Consider the following 17,923-nt stretch of genomic DNA (forward strand, 5'->3'; position numbering starts at 1 on the left):
GGATAGCATCTTGGACTTCTGCCACAGCTGTGACAGCTGTGGCAGAAGTCCGCGGTATACTCCCTATGTTTGCAATGGGGCTAGCGCTGCTGCCGCTGGCCTGATTGAGAACACTGGCGATATCGCAAAAGTTTTTTGCGCTGCGAGTCGAGTGTTTTCATTCGCTCTCGCAGCGCAAGAAATAAAAACGCCAATGGGTGTCCACCCTCACGCAGAGAAAGTTTCATTCCATTCCAACAACTCCTTCTAGGTGACAATGAGTGTAAATACTATTATTGATTCTTGATCAGGCGTCCAATTACGTTTGGTATGATAATGTACATCAGCACCTTCTCTTGTAATGAGCCATGTACCTGTGTCAGGACAAGATCAGGACTGTCAGCCAATGGATGTCAATCTGTTCCAGACAGCTTCTCCTCTGTATATCTTAGGTACGGCACACACCTCACTTGTACTGCTCAGTGCTGCGTCTTTTACTTCTTTCAAGTGTGACGTCTTTTGCTTGGAGCTCCACTTGAAAGAAGTAAAATACTAAGGGAACATGAGACTGCTATAAACTATGTAATGGCTCCTTTGATATAATATTAATTTGGAGCAGGGAAACATATGACACATTTACACCTTAAACCATAAAATCACCTAATAATATATGTCTCTGTACGGCAAGCAGTCTGCTTTCAAGCTGCTACGATCTCTACGATGCCATTTCCTATTTTTGTAGGTTTCTTGTACAGTAGGTCGATTTTATCTGCAAATGCTTTTCAAGACCTGATGTGTTTCTTTTGGCTGAGCTCATTGTTTGGGACCTACTGCATGCAGGTTGAGTGTTTAATGTATATCCGGATTAGCGTAATTAATTACTGTAATAATAACCCTACCTGCAAAATATATAGTAAGTGGATCAGAGTAACAGTGAAGGAGACGTATCAATTAATTACACGTAGACAGATTTGAATAGCTCCCCTAACACCAGCGTTATACCAAACCTCTGCGCAGTGATGCAGACTGGTCATAACACATGGAACTCAAAAGATATGTTAGCTCAAACATATATGGACCGGCCACTTTATTAGAGACACCCATCTAGTAGCACGTTGGACTTTCCTTCATCATGGTGTCTAGCCAAAGGTATCAGAGGAGTCGAGGTGTGCTAAGATAACATTTCCCACACTACTACTCTGTTAGCCTGAGCTGTTGACATCTCCAGGACGTGTTCATCAATTCATGACCATTCAATCAGCATGGTGCAAAAGAAATCTGGATTCCTCTGACCAGGCGATGTTCTGCTGCTGCTCTCTTAGACAGCAATGGCACTCAAACTAGTCATCTACTGTTATAGCCCATCCATGCTAAGGAGTGACAAGTTGGGTGTTCAGACACATTAGTTGGAACACCAACATTGTGTTTGGTTGCAATTTGCTTGACTGTGCACTGTGTGTTCATTAGAATGATTCTTGACATCCTCCTCTGACCCCTTTTAGTCAAAGAATTGTTTACGTTCTCAGGATCCCATATTGCTGGATGTTTTATCTCGATCATACCATTTTCTGTATACTATCAACACTTTTGTAGGAGAAAATCCCACAAGGTTGGCAGTTTATGAAATACTGTCCCCAGCTAGTTTAGCACCGATGACCAGGCCTCGTTGAAAGTTGCACAGATCGCTCGATTTTCCCATTCTATTGTAGATTCGCAATGAAACTGATCAACAGAAAACTTGCTGACTTGATCTTATGCTGCACTCCGGAATCATGCATTTAATTCACATACAGTAAAGCTACAGTTGTTAAAGGGCTGGTGTCTCTTATAAAGCTGCCATTCAGTGTATCTCAAACTACTAACGACCACTTGTCCGTCAATTTGTATGTGTGTGTGACGTGTGAGTTACATGCAGAGCCTGACAGTACCTGTGATGTCAGTTACCAACTCTTGGCTCTGCCCCCTGATGACATGACAGCGACATCATCACAAGTCCTTTGTCCTCCTTGTGCACTGAATGAAGAATTATGGTCACACTACATCCCCCACAAACCTCTGTGGCCTCAGTTGCTATGCATACAGCAGTACTCAGTCTGGCAGTTTGTAGCTGCACATCTGTGTGGAGACTCCAATAAATGACACCTCACACACATCCACATACATAGCTGGTGGTGCTTATTAACCAACAGAGTTGAAGCATGGGTCCTTCCCCACTATCTTCCCATTTCCTGAATGTGATATCATGTCATCTCAAGTGCTAATGCCGGCAAAACCAGTCCAGCCTTCATCTAATCGACAACTATTGTTGCTGTGGTGCAAGCATGTCACCACTGAGGGTTCAATGCCACTGTGAAGCTAACGCAGCTTACATGGCACAGCTACAAGCCACAATTTCACCTCAGCCACCAGATGAAGTTCGTAAAACACATGCAGCTCATATGCAAAAGCTACAGGGGAACATGTCTCCTCAGTGAGCAGCTGAAGTTCGTAAATCACATGCAGCTCTTATGTGAAAGCAACATAGCAGAGCTGTGTGTGTGTGACATGCAGGTAGTAGAGCTGTGTGTGTTACATGCATGCAGCAGCAGAGTTGAGTGTGTGTGATGTGTTTGCAGCAGAGCTAAGTGTGTGTGATGTGCATGCAGCAGAGCTGAGTGTGACGTGCATGCAGCACAGCTGAGTGTGTGTGACGTGCATACAGCAGAGCTGTGTGCGTGACGTGCATGCAGCAGAGCTAAATGATTGTGATGTGCATGCAGCAGAGCTGTGTGTGATGCATGCGGTAGAGCTGAGTGTGTGACATGCATGTAGCAGAGCTATGTGTGTGTGACGTGCATGCAGCAGCAGAGCTGAGTGTGTGTGACGTGCATGCAGCAGAGCTGAGTGTGTGTGACGCGCATGCAGCAGAGCTGTGTGTGTATGACGTGCATGCAGCAGAGGTGTGTGTGTTTGACATGCATGTAGCAGAGCTGTGTGTGATGCATGCAGTAGAGCTGAGTGTGTGTGACGTGCATGTAGCAGAGCTATGTGTGTGTGACGTGCATGCAGCAGAGCTGTGTGATGCATGCAGTAGAGCTGAGTGTGTGTGACGTGCATGTAGCAGAGCTATGTGTGTGTATGACATGCATGCAGCAGCAGAGCTGAGTGTGTGTGATGTTCATGTAGCAGAGCTGAGTGTGTGACATGCATGTAGCAGAGCTGAGTGTGTGTGACGTGCATGTAGCAGAGCTGAGTGTTTGTGACGTGCATGCAGCAGAGCTGAGTGTGTGTGACGTGCATGCAGCAGAGCTGAGTGTGTGTGACGTGCATGCAGCAGAGCTGTGTGTGTATGACGTGCATGCAGCAGAGGTGTGTGTGTTTGACGTGCATGTAGCAGAGCTGTGTGGCGCATTGCGCCACCAGAAACACTGATACTATAATTTCCTAATCATTACTAGTCACTATATAATCAGGTGGTAATCCAGGTTGTGTCCTGTAGAACCGTGAAGCATCTGTCTGTTGTAGCCATAATATGGACGCTAAAATTCAGCCGTATTATGGACATCTAAAACCAGCTTTACCTCCAATACAGGCATATCTATTAAATGGAAGCTTTTGCAAAACATTCAGCCAGCTCCTGATCTGTATTCTGATTATCAGCTACTGGACGGAGACCAAACAATGTGGTCTGCAAATGATGTGCGCAATGGAGGCTTTATTGGAGAGAGACTATGCCATGGTGATATTACGAGCTCTTAGAAAGAGGGACTCAATCCAAATGTATTTCTTCTTCCAAACATTCTCTTTTGTTGCTATTCAGGCGAATAAACAAATTGTGTTGTTATAATAATTGGAAAACACAGAATCCTTCAAACACAAAGTATCTCATTACTAAAAATAGTTGGGTTGTTCACACTTATTGGCCATTATTGCTGCCTGCTCTCATACCGAACAGCAGCCTGTGGGATCTGCACTTCTGCATACAGATAATCTATACTATTGGGTTTTGTAAGATTATATGATTTGGGATTAGTGTTACTATTAATTAATAAATTCTATAAACTCCATAAAGTTCAAACAAAACTTTACTTTTTGATATTTAGATGGGCAGTGAAAAAAGGATCAAGGCAGAGCGCTGGCGCATCACAGAAGGCAGCGGCGGATACGGCAGATCAGAAGGCGAGAATACAAGCGGTGACTGTGATGATGAGGACGGGTGTCAAGCATCTGGTGACAACGTAGACTCAGGTATGAAGCATGGCATAATGTGATCAGGTTACAATTATCTATCTATTCTCCATATACTGTAGGGCAGTAATTATAACTGGGTGTAGCTTTGTAAATGACCTTCACAGATGAGAACCCTGAAACTTAACCTTTATTAGTGATTATAATCTAAAAGCTATGGGCTATAGACTTACAGGCACAATAAACACACAACACACACAATGTCCAGGACTGGATATTCCCAGAATAATATGGGATCCTTCCTGGTAACCTACATTCACGCCTGGGGGATCAGGGCTAGAAGTAGCCATCTAATGCTCCCCATTATAAGAGGACGGTGACTAACGGACAGGAATGGTAAAGTTTTGCGTGATTAAACAATGAAAAATATTCAGTGACAATACTGTCTCCGTCTCTCACATAAATAGTTCACTTACAGCAAAAATAATATGTAAACTAAGTCCCGACACTCAAGAGAATAGTTTTTGTCTCGAACGGTAATCCAGGGATGAATTAAATGCTGTTTCTGCCTGTTTGAAAAACCGACCCAGTTTGAGCACACAGATCACTATGCCCAACTGTTCCAGCAGTAATAATCTATACTGTGGACTTTCTCAAAAAGGTGAGAGTCTAGAAGGTTCAAATGCATAGGAGGTTCAAAGGTTTGACACGTTTTAGCATTGAAAGCCAAAAAATAAAAAAGACTGAAAGAGAGGTAGCAAGACCGCCAGCCCTGATGGTGGAGTGGAGGCCATCAAGGCTGGTGGTCTTGCTACCTCTCTGTTCTATCTTTTTTTATTTTTTGGCTTTCCGTGCTATCGGAGGATTGTTCTCTTAGCTGAGATTAGAATAGAGTTTGGGGGTGATTGTATCTTCAAGGATCCTAGGGAATAATGTTAGGGATCCGGTGGTAGTCTTTGTGGGTGCCGATCACTTTAACATCCAGTATATACTTTATTGAGACCTTTATGGTTCCTGATGAGTTGTGAGGTCCACCTGAAATGCGCTGAACCTTTGAACCTCCTATACATTTGAACCTTCTGGACTCTCACCTTTTTGAGAAAGTCCACAGTATAGATTATTACTGCTTGAACAGTTGGGCATAGTGATCTGTGTGCTCAAACTGGGTCGGCTTTTCAAACAGACAGAAACAGCATTTAATTCATCCCTGGATTACTGTTTGAGGCTAAAACTATTCTCTTGAGTGTCAGGGCTTAGTTTACATATCATTTTTGCTGTAAGTGAACTATTTATGCGAGAGACGGAGACAGTATTGCCACTGAATATTTTTCATTGTTTAATAACGCAAAACTTTACCATTTCTGGTCGTTAGTCACCGTCCTCTTATAATGGGGAGCATTAGATGGCTACTTCTAGCCCTGATCCCCCAGGCTTAAATGTAGGTTTCCAGGAAGGATCCCATATTATTCTGGGAATATCCAGTCCTGGACATTGTGTGTGTTGTGTGTTTTTTATGTCTGTAAGTCTGTAGCCCATAGCTTTTAGTTATAATCACTAATTAAGGTTAAGGGTTCTTGTCTGTGAAGGTCGTTTATTTAATTTCTGAGTTCCCTCTGTCCCAGCGAACAGTTTTATAAATGAAGATACAACAGCATTTACAGTCATTCTTCATACTAAATGGCACACTGCAGTAACCCCAAGAATAACACATTGTATCAAATAGCTGTTAAACCCAAAATTGTCATATAAATTATTTTGTTAACTTTTGAGTAAAATTTGTTGCATGCTGTACATCATTCATACTGTGAAGTCTGGACCGCCTGCTCAAAGCTGTTAGGAAGTAGCCAGGGGGCCGACTCATTACTGGTGAAGCTCAGATCAAAATCTCAGACCACAAATGCCGGTTGCACAGCTTTGATTGACAGCTGTAGGGTCCAACTAGGAGGCAGCCCCAGGTTATATGGCACCCTGTGTGGAATGTATTTTATCCCCCCCCCCCCCCCCCCACCCCTATCACAATAAAAATGATATGCACTACTGTGTAAAAGTTTTAGGCAGTTGTGGAAAAATGCTGCAAAGTAAGAATGCTTTCAAAAGTAGAAGTGTTAATAGATTTTAGTCAATTAATAAAATGCAAAGTGAATAAAGAAAAGAGAAATGTAAATCATATCAATATTTGGTGTGACCGCCCTCTGTCCTTAAAGCAGCATCAATTTATTCTACGAACACTTGCACACAGTTTTTGATTGAACTCAGCAGGGAGATTGTTCCAGACATCTTGGAGAACTAACCACAGATCTTCTATGGATGTAGGCTTGCTCAGATCCTTCTGTCTCTTCATCTAATCCCAGACAGACTGGATGATGTTGAGATCAGGGCTCTTTGGGGCCATAACTCCTGGTTCTTCTTTATGTTGATGATTGTTCTTAATGACATTGTCTGGATGTTTGGGGTTGTTGTCCTGCTGCAGAATAAAATGTAAGACAATCAGACGCCTTCTATTTTTGAAAAAAAATCTTATTTGCAGCTTTTTTACCACACCGGCCTAAGGCCCAATGCCCACGGACGAAAATGCCGCTGCATTTTTTCCCGCTGAATTGCTGCCGTGGCACGCTGTACATAGGATTGCATTAATTTATCCTAATGCTGAGGCCCGCACAGAAACGTCACCGGTGACTCGCCAGCTCCGCTCTGCACATGTGCGGTTGTGCGTCAGTCGGGATATCGCAGAGGAGAAGATGCTGGATGGGTGAGTATGAGGTCAATGCCAGGGGCACGAGTCGCATCCTGCTGCGTGAATTCTCACAGCGGCATCCAACTCAGCCGTGGGCATGAAGCCCAAAAATTTTAAGCAGTACTGTATGCTGCACAAATAAGCAGTCTGCCTGTATTTTGCTTATGCAGAAAGCAGCAAGATAGCAGCTTAGCTACACAGGAAAACATCAGTGAATAAATATTGTACCACAACCAAGCTCATAGCCTAAATACAATATAGAACCAAGCTTGTAACCTAAATATAGCAACAGAACCAAGCACACAACATAAATACAGCACCAGAACCAAGTTTAGTACATAAATGCAGTACTAGAAGTAATTTTGGTACATAAATATAGCACGAGAACAGCTCAGTCAATAATTACTGTGCCAGAACCAAGCTCAGTACATAAATACAGCATCAAACCCAAGCTCAGTCCTTAAATACAGTACTAGAACTAAGCACATAATATAAATACAGTACCAGAAGTAATCTTGGTACATAAATACAGCACTAAAGCAGCTCACTAAATAAATACGGTGCCAGAACCAAGCTGAGTACATAAATACAGCACCAGAACAAGCTCAGTACATCTAAAGTGGTGTCTATTGATAAAAATGTACAAGATAGCCCCAGTGTGTTAATAACCACTTGACATCAGAGGTTTGCTGCTGTACCGGCTCTGTCAGGGATATCCTTACCTAGAGCCAATGCTTCCTGGGAGGAATACATGTCCCTCCATTATATAGCATCAGTTCGAACCTCACATGGAATCTGACAGAACAGACCACTATATGGCATCAGAGGCGTATGGGTGTACAGTGGAGGCACCATCCACATGAATGGCAGCCCTTGTACAAACCGGAGCCTTAGTACAGCCATGAGCCTTAGCCTTTATTCTCAGTATTTCGGACCAATGAAAGCAAGAGCCTAAGTGCCTTCCACCGGATGTGTACATTCAATCTTGTCTCAGTCCTTTTGATGTCATTTTTATGGAATCCGAGCTATAAATGAAGCCGTCGCTGGATAGGCTTGTGACACTTCCTTTAAATAAGAAAATGAAAACGCAGTGACCGTGGCGCAGAGTTTTCTGTTGTAGCTTGACCTTAATTTTGTGCCCCGGGGATTGAGGAAATGATTTACAATATCTAGATCTAACGCTGACTTTCATATACATCGCTTGAAAATTTAGCTTCAAGTCTTAATGCCATAAAGGAGGAAATGTGGAGAGCAAGCTGGCGGGTTTGCTGAGCCTGGGCGTCCAGTTCACAAACACAGTGAAGGATGTGTGTACACTGCAAGGGAATTGTGAATGATTCCTTTGTGTGCCCCAGAGCTGCGCTCTTGTTCATTCATTTATATGATCCATAGACAAGGCGCTCTTGTTTCTTTGTCATTGTTCTTTTGTATAACTACAGAACCCCTAATTTTGGCCAAGGACCCTTGCTTTCTTCAGAAAAAAAAATTAGCTCCGATCTATTCGACATGGTTGTCAAGTCACGCTCTCTGGCCCACAATTTGTCTTTGTTAGGATTTTACACATTTTCTAATCAAAGTCTTTTATTTTCAACACAAAGCATAGTAATTTCCCTCCGAGGACTCAGGTCCCATTCACCAAGGACATAACCAGAAGGTAATTTGCTTATGTATACAAGAATTATCATACATACAGTAGATCAGAGAGTTGAGATAACAGTAATGTGGTATGTAGGTCCAATCATGCACATCAACTAACGGGGTTGTGCCAACATTTAAAGTACCTTTTTGATTGATGGGGGTCTGACTGTTGGGACCTCCACTGATCCCGAGCACAAGGGTCCTAAAGGTCCCTGAGCAAATGAATAGAGCGTCAGTCAAGCATGCACGCTGCTATTCTATTCATTTCAATGGGACTGATGGCAATAGCCAAGTTCAAGCGGTACTTATGTGCCATTTATAATACGGGGGTCTTTTTCTGTGGTCATATGCACTTATTACCTCTGCACTCTTCATATCTACATGTATGGCACATGATGAGTATCAGCTTATAGAGTAGGCTTGAAAGCCGTGTCCTCTCTATATGCAGCGATAACTTCGATCCCAGCCCTTGGCCTGACCGAGGGATGGGACTCCGTCTGTCTCCCAAATACCACTTGCAACAAGATCACAGTCGGCCATTTGGTCACCATGATAGCCTTGGGCTTCCCATAGATGTCTTCCTATTAAGCCCTGCCTGTGGCAGAATTTAATAGGATGACTGTAAATCTAAAGTGTTGTACTGTATATTGTATGCAATCAGAGGATTGTTAACTCAAGTTAGCTATAGGCAATAAAAAAGAAAGTTAAAATAAAAATGTAATTAACTTTTTAATTAGTAGATTTAAAACATTAAGTTTCAGAAAACATTGGTATCAACTCGTCCGCAAAAGTCCAATTTATTAAAATATCACATTATTTATTCCACACGGTGAATTGCTGTCAGAAAAAGAAATACACAATACCAAAATTTAATTTTTTGAGTCATTGCTCAAGAACAAAAAGGATGAAAAGCGATCACAAAAATTTGTATGTACCCCAAAATGGTACCAATAAAAACTACACGTTGCTCTGCAAAAACCAAGCACCACAGTCACATCAATGGAAAAATAAAAAAGTTATGGAGTCAGAAGATGGCTATGAAAATTCATTTCTTTAAAGGTTTTTTTATTCTAATTAGTACAACATAAAAAAACTATCTAAATTTGTTACCACTGCAATTCTACTGACCCACAGAATAACATTAACGTGCCATTTTTTATTGCACCATGAACTCCGTAAAAACAAATTCCTCCATCAAAAAAATGGGAAAATTGGAATTTTTTCCCATTTCCCTCCACTTAGAAATTTTTTAAAAGTTTTCCTATACTTTATATGGCATGTTAAGTGGCACCACTGAACAATATAACTCATCCCACAAAAAAACAAGGCCTCGCGTTGCTATGTTACTGGAAAAATAACAAAGCTATGATTTTTTGAAAAAGGGGATTAAAAAATGAAACAAATAAACAAAAAAGGGCCCCAGCGGGAAGGGGTTCACCATTTCCGTCAAAGCTGGGACAGAATGCAGGATGTATCTATATCTATTTCCCTAGGCATTTTCTGCCATTCAAAAATATCTATCGGACAGCTGAGTGACAACCCCCATGCAATGGCGGCTATACTGGTTGTCACACGCCTTGTCACAAATCCAATGCTGTTTTACGTTACTTTGAGGATATGGATGTTCCATGATTGGACTGTTCTAACCTGAACCCTAATGAACATCTATGTGATAAACTGGAACGTCTGTTCAGGAAATACGAACAGCGTCCGTCTTCTTTCAGACAACTCCCTAGGCATTTTTGGCCATTCAAAAATATCTCTCGGCCAGCTGAGTGACAACCCTTGTGCAATGGTGGCTATACTGGTTGCTATTTAAACGCCCCATAAATCTACCTAATTGGAAAATGGCAGAACAGAATTTTAAAAAACATGAAAGGAAAGGGAAAACTCAAGGACTTCGAATCACAGGTGATGTTTTTGATTTTCGAGGGCAATGTTCTTTAAGGAAGCTCAGCGTGTAGTGGTTGATGGAGTCTTCATGAGTTAAGTTCTATAAAGCAAAGACTGGATTAAGATGATGTCCCATCACTGCAGGTGTGGAAACAATAAATAGCTCAGGCACTGAATCGATAACATTACAGTGATAGATGAGAGCTTAATAAGATAACGCTCATTAGCCGGCTCTCCAGAGGAGCTCTCTGAGCACTTTAGCAGCAGGCCTCTCGACAAGGAGGAGGTCCTCAGGCTGGTGTCACTTTCATTAGCTGCTGTCATCATCTCTCGCAGCCATCCGATTGCTGTTGTTAAGCAAAAACTCACAGCCAGCTGCTCAAAGACCATCTCCTTATTGGCACTCAGAATCCAAGGGCATCTATTAGAGAAAGAACAGTAGTAAATTAGTGACCTAGGGCACCTGGCCCCGATGCATCACGCTCACTTTTTTGGAGATGCCCCTGCCACTAATCTGTGCCAAAGCCATGCTCACCACATTCATTATAGTAAATGTTTTATGTTACATTCTGCAATTGTGGCATTTTATAGCTAAAATGCTCTTTTGTGCCCCAGATACATTCTTACAGTAATGTAATGTAACATAGTATCATACTGTGATACCTTTAAAGTGTTAACAAATATAGTTTATTCCTTTTATTAAAGAAGATCTGCCGCCATTCTGTTGTATGCTGCCTTTTTCAAAGGCATCATGTTATGGAGACAGGTCTGCCGTACTATTAAGCCAAACAGCATAAAAATTACACCATCCTACCAAAAGTGACTGGACACCGGAGTAAGAATCAAAAGTAGTATTTATTTCCATATGTTAATACTTAGTGGACCTACTTTCTACTAATGTCTCATACACTTCAGCTTGTATTTCCCTCCATTCATCCTGCAAATATCTGGGAAGCTCTCTGAAAGAAGATTAACCCTGTTCATATTTCCTGACCTGACCTTCCAGTTTATCCTAAAGTTGTTCAATAGGGTTCAGGTTGGCACTCCGTGTAAGTCAGTCCAATCGTGCAATATCCATATCCTAAAGCCAACATAAAACGCATTAGACTTGTGACAAGGCGCGTTGTCTTGTTGGACGTTTTGTTAACCATTTCCAGATTACTACCACATTGTTGGCAACACAATATTGTCTAGAATGTCAAGGTACACCTCTATGATCATGGTTCTTGCCACTACAACCATCAGAGTGAGACTATACCATATAATATATCCCCAGACCATAATGGAACCTCCGCCGTACTTAACTATTGGCACAACCAATCAGACCAAAGTCATTTCCCAGTCATCCTCCACACCCAGGTACATCCATCTGTAGTAGCGTGATTTGTCATTCCATAGACCTATCCAATGACAACGCTCTTTGTAGGCAGACCAATGCATCTTCTTTAAGAGAACTTGCCAGATGTTTGCAGGATGAATGGATGCAAATATCAGCTGATGTGTATCAGACATTAACAGAAAGTATGCCACAGAGAGTACCCTATATCATCAGGGCCAAAGGAGGCTCCATATTAACATATGCAAATAAATACTACTTTTGATTTTAGCAAAGTTCAACCCGAACAGCATTCTACTGGTTTGGTTCTCTCAACACAAATGTTGATAGCAATAACTAAAAGGCAATACCTTCCACAAGTAAGTCCCATACTAAGCAGAATGCCAACATAATAGAAAAAAATGTCAATATAATAACTAACACGAAAGGAGAATTTCCCTTAATGCGCTAGGTACTCAGTTTATAGCAAAAGTCAAAGAAGACATGGCCTCCAGGAGGGAAATTCCGGATCTTCATAACCAAGTGACCCGGGGACTGAAACAGTCAGCTTGTGAAATTCCCAGTTCTTGCTCAACTCTATTGTTACGGCAGACTACTGTATATGATACTGTCAATAACTAATCCACCATTCCTCACTTGTATGAACCTATTATATGCTCCCATATATCTATCCATGTAGATATCTATATAGTTTCCAAACTATCTTATAGGCTTCAAATCGCCTTTCCTATTTTTTTTATTCAGTGGAATGCATTTAGAAATTGACCCTCTCGAAACCTTACAGCATACCATATAATTTAATAAAGACAAATTAGAAACCTTCTTTCTATAGCAGTAACAGCAAAAGATTTGACCCCACATGTGAGGGCAGCCACGTGTCTGGAATGAGACATGTCGATGTGCTCATAAGTGCTATCGCTACTCATTTTATTTCACAACTTCAGATCCCCAGGAGAAACAGAAGGAGCCCTTAGAACTGAGGCTTCCTGGTGACCTTTGATCAATATTAATCTCTTATGATCGTGTGACGCAGTATTATCCGCCTAACAAGGTCTGAGATGCACACTTTACTTCTGTCTTGAGTGTTATACATTGTGGCATAGATACTCAAAGGCCTAAATGTTATCTTTAATTTTCTTGCATAAATGGCAGGAAATGTATTTTATTTTTCAAGTTTCACTGCTCAGAGTCCGCAGTTTGCCGATAATCCACCAGATTTATTCCAGGAGTACCATTAAAATGCCTCTTATCGAATTTGGAATTTATAATGATAGAACTAAATTCATTTTCAGTGCCTCACCAAACGCCAATGTTAAAACAAGAATGAACAAGGGTAAAAGGGTTTTGAAGGAGAAGAAATAACTTTGCTCCAATTGCTACATCATCACTGATTTACTGACAGTAACTGATATCTATGACAAAGGTTTGGTACGGTGTTAGCCAGTAGAGCAAAATGTGCTTGTTTTCAGTAAGAGAAACCAAGTAATCTTGTAGATATGATACTTTTTAATGGCTAACAAAAATACATGATGTTATAGCGAGCTTTCCAACCTCTCAGGGTTCTTCTGACTTGGTATGACTATCCGATATGTCTGAGGAAGAACCCTGAGAGGTTTGAAAGCTAGCTATAACATTAGCTCTTTTTGTTAGCCATTAAAAGGTATCATATCTACAAATAACTTTGTTTCTCATATTGTTTCTAATATGTGACAACCTCTTCCTGGGTTGTCATAGTGTATTGCTACCATACACCAAGACTCCGCGTTATGGATTTTAATCTTTGTAACAAGCACTGAATAAAGGCATCAGGATTTCTTCATAAAGTCTGGGCTCCCGAATCTCATTTTCCTTTATACACCAAGGCAGCTGCTCAAGTCAGTCACAGAAAGGGGCAAAACAGAGGTGGGAGCAGAAAAGGAGAGACTCCAAGATGGCAGTGTAGGAACATGTGAGTAGTACACTTCTGTCTGCCTAATAAAGGTGACAAGCTGACAACTGTAAGGATACTTACTGGACACTAGACAGCAAAACTTGATTTCACCTATAGCAGTTGCCTTTCCTGGGTATTAATGGTGCCTACCAGTACTCAGACACCCCCAGGACCTACAGTAAAGCGGAATTGTGTTAGAATCTGGTATTTGCACAAACAAATATATAAAGAACATATCAACACAAATAAGAAATACAAGACTAGGGACTTCACAATGGATGACAGAATGGTAATTCTAATTGAATGATGGTAGTCAGATAATGTTGGAGACAGAAATGCAACCTGACAAAACCTAACCTTAACACTAATCTTTCCATAATTATCTCTGACACTGACCCTAACATGAGACACCAATGTCCCTGAGTGATCCTCACATATCAATAATGGCAACCTTAACTGAAACACTAACCCTGAGAAACAAATGAAATGGCACTTAGGACCTAGAGACAAGAAAACCAAACTGAACTAGAGGCAGATACAAACAGGGAATAAGCAAACAAACTGCAAAGTTAGAAACAAGAACTGACCTAGAAACAATCACAGCGACAAACTGTAATGACAAGAAAACAAGACTAGACAAGGAATTACAAACATACAAGAGATACTGAACTCAAAGATATATAGCTTACACTATCACCAGCAACAAACTGCAGAAGCCAATAATATTTAAAGATAGAGTAGCCAATGAAGAACTTCTCCTTAAATGATACTAGGCTGAACTGTGTGGTCAGCTGAACCACTCACGAATCAACATGGTATAGCATAGCAGCTGCTCCAACAACAAACTTAGAAGGTAGGAAATAACCATGCATCAGGATTATACCTGCTGATCATAACCACAAATCTAAATGGATCTTTAATGTCTGCTTAAAATTTTTTATTAAAACAGAGAAACAATAGCCAATGTTTTCTTACAATGAGGCAGTGCACATGGTGGTTACAGTCTCTCAGTGGGGGTAACAGGCTTAATGATTACACATCCTTACAGAGGCACACAACCTGTCATTTACATTTGTTTATAGAGGTAGTGGCCTCTAACCAGCGATTACCAAAAATGTACCATCTCTTGCATGCATTTGGGTGCAGTTTTATCTCAGTGGACATTTTCTATCATGCGTCAGGCAATTCTCCACTTAGCAGGATGTGATTTTGAATTTAGTCTTCATTTGAAGCTGGTTGCACACCAATAGGCCTCGATACAAACCTCATAATGCACACTCTCATTCAGGGCATCTTTGCCCCACAGGCATTCTCATGGTGGCCAACTGGTTGGGCAGCACAGCTCAGGTCACACTCACAGGGCATCTTTCGTAGGTCTTTCTGGGCAATTTTCTCCAACCACTTGCAGGTTTTCTTTTGGGCATGGCTTACTCGCCCTAACTATTTCACTCGGAGCTGAGTATCATCAAACGTAATGTCAGGGCTGCTCCACCAGCAGTAGAATCAGCCCAATTTTCCTACAGTCTTTGAGACTTCTTTGACTCACTGTAGTTTATCTAGAGCAGTGCTACAGTTTTTGAGGCCTACTTGTCCTTGGGTAATGTATCTCAATGGTGAGCACTACTCTCCCTCTATCACTTTAGTACTGCTAGGAGGTGCTGCAAGCAACCCCCTTACATAACCTGCCCCTAATCATACGGCTATGCAGTGCAATCTAGACATGCACATATGATCAAACCCAGCGGAGATGCTTACTCAACATCTCTGAGGTATAGTGCACCAGCGTCAACATTACAGTCGACAATCTAACAAATGCATATTAGGACAGCAAGAACATCATCAACAGTGCAACACATAATAATGGCAAACTTGCCAACAGCCAACTGCTTTCTGTTCAAAGATACAGTGATGGGCAGTCGGTTTACGGACAGTCCACATCAGTTTCCAACCCTCTTAACATGGTTTACATCACTATCACTTACATAAGCAAGAATCAGCCAATTTAGGCAACCTATTTCTATTACCAAGCCCATGAAAATGCCAATCACATCTCTACCGACATCGAGTGATTGCCATTATAGCTCCTACCATCTCTACAATGATTGCCTAAAGCCCCCTCACCACTACCATCTCGTCAGGGTACATATCACATTACGGGACTGAGGAAGAGTTTCCAGTGGCTGAAGAGGTAGCACGTTAAATGATAACGAGCATAAAATTAGCAAGTCACTACTAGTTAAATTGATAATTAACATTTCTCACATTGTTATCAGTTCCTCTAAAAGAAACCAAAGCACACTGTTTAACCTCCAGGTGGTGTTCTCAAATTTACACTAATCTGAAATGCTATTAAATTTACACTCATTTACATTAAATTTAATTATTAGCTTGAAGGCGAATTTCACTGTGTTCTTGGCTCTAATTATGGCCATACACTGGAGATTTAATACGGCCAATTTAGATGATTTTCTGCCAATCATCAGGACCTTTTTGTTACATGAATAAACGTTACAGATGCCGACTGATGGCAGATGTTTTTTTTTTAAAAGTTGACTTGCCGTGTTGGATTTTTCCAGTCATTAGTGGGTGCCGAACTTGAAAAGTCATTTGTGTCGAATATCAGATCTGTAAAAGTAGTAAAACATGAAAGTGATTTAAACTTGGCATTGCTGCAATTATACTGACCCGCAGAATAGACCTAGCATGTCAATTTTACTACAGGGGGAACGCCATAAAGCAACGCCCCCCCCCCCCCCCCAAAAAAAAATGGGACAATTGGATGTTTTACAAAAAATGTTTGTGAAAGTTCTTCATTAAATTATATTGCACATTAAATTGTGTCATTATAAAATAAAACTCATCCCCCCCCCCCCCCCCAAAAAAAAGAAAGAAAGCCTCAAAAGGCCAGATCAACGGAAAGATTAAAAAAAGTTTGGGCTCAAGGAGGTGGGAATAAATCCAAAAAGGGAAAAAATGAATCCTGGTTTCGTCAGGAAGGACTTAAAGGGATTTTCTGGGAATTAGCTATTGAGGACCTTTCCTTGGTGTGGGTCATCGTTAGTTGATAGGCATGATCTGCTGCTTGGGATATAATCGCTGATCCGCTGATCCTCTGACCTGCTATCAGTGCAGCCGAGTCTGATGACTGCATTGCCATCGGAGTTGGAATTGTAATAGTATGCTCCATTGATTTCAGTTGGAGGGAAGCCTTTTATTACACTTCCAGCATCGACACCAATGTGGACATCTGGCTTAGCTGTACTGACAGAAGGCTGGAAGATCAACTGATTGGCAAGGATCCCAAACGGTAGATGCCCACCAATCAGTTACTGATGACCTCTTCCGAGGATAGGTCATCAATAGTAAATTCATGGAAAACCCCTTTAATTGGGCATGTGGATAAGTGATGTCTTAATAGTGAGACCATTCCTTTAGGTTTAATTTCACATTCTAACTTTATATTCTGTTTAGAATGAATTTAGCTCTGACTTTTACCCATTTTGCAGAAATTAATTTTTACCATGGCTTTACAGCAGTTTGCAAGTTACAGCCAATGAACTAAGTCATTGTAGTTATAAGTGTGGACCACAAAGTGACCCCTTGTAGGCAGGATACAAACTGCCTTGTACATAACATTGGCATGACATCTAAATTGTGATTCATCCCTCTGCTGTGGTCACTAGGTGGAATGGAAATGCATAGTCACATCATCAAATTGGGAACAAGCTGCTCCAGAGTATGCCAACAATGAAATGCCACGTCTTACCGACCCAGAATAAGTTAGCCTTCTTACATGGTTGGCTGAGTTAAGGTAATATATAGTGTATAAGAGTATGCACACCCCACTCCCAACAAATGGGGTTATTCATAAAGCCTTTATGCCAGTTTCTGGGGTAAAAAAAAAAAGTTGTAAATTCTTGGGAAAGTTGAGATTTGCATAAGAATTTGCGATTTCTAAAAAGTTGGTGTGGCCACCATGGACTGACAAATTATGTTAAATTTACATCTGGTATAAATGAAATGAACACTAGGTTGAACCTGGTGAACTTTTCTGTAAAGATGCACGGAGGTGCTGAGATGTGCCTAACACCTCTTTCATGCAACTGTATCCATTTTTATACCCATACGCGCTGTAAAATCGCATGAATGAAGAATTGTCACAATCGAGTTCCGAACATTAGGCGCGTATTTTCTGCCGTTCACACGGGCGGCGGCTGCTGCGTATCAGCAAAAAAATATGCTGCAC

At 41.3% G+C, this 17,923-nt stretch overlaps 1 protein-coding gene across 2 annotated transcripts in view; it reads left to right on the forward strand.

The window, feature by feature from the left end:
• LOC136623923 (glypican-5-like) overlaps positions 1-17,923 on the forward strand; it is a 256,681-nt gene that overhangs the window by 206,796 nt on the left and 31,962 nt on the right. For both annotated transcript variants that reach the window (XM_066598219.1, XM_066598220.1), the window contains one exon: positions 4,062-4,206. In XM_066598219.1, the coding sequence (XP_066454316.1) occupies positions 4,062-4,206 (145 nt within the window). The remainder of the gene's footprint in view (positions 1-4,061; positions 4,207-17,923) is intronic.

Source organism: Eleutherodactylus coqui, chromosome 1 (genome assembly GCF_035609145.1).
Source record: "Eleutherodactylus coqui strain aEleCoq1 chromosome 1, aEleCoq1.hap1, whole genome shotgun sequence".
NCBI classification, from domain to species: domain Eukaryota; kingdom Metazoa; phylum Chordata; class Amphibia; order Anura; family Eleutherodactylidae; genus Eleutherodactylus; species Eleutherodactylus coqui.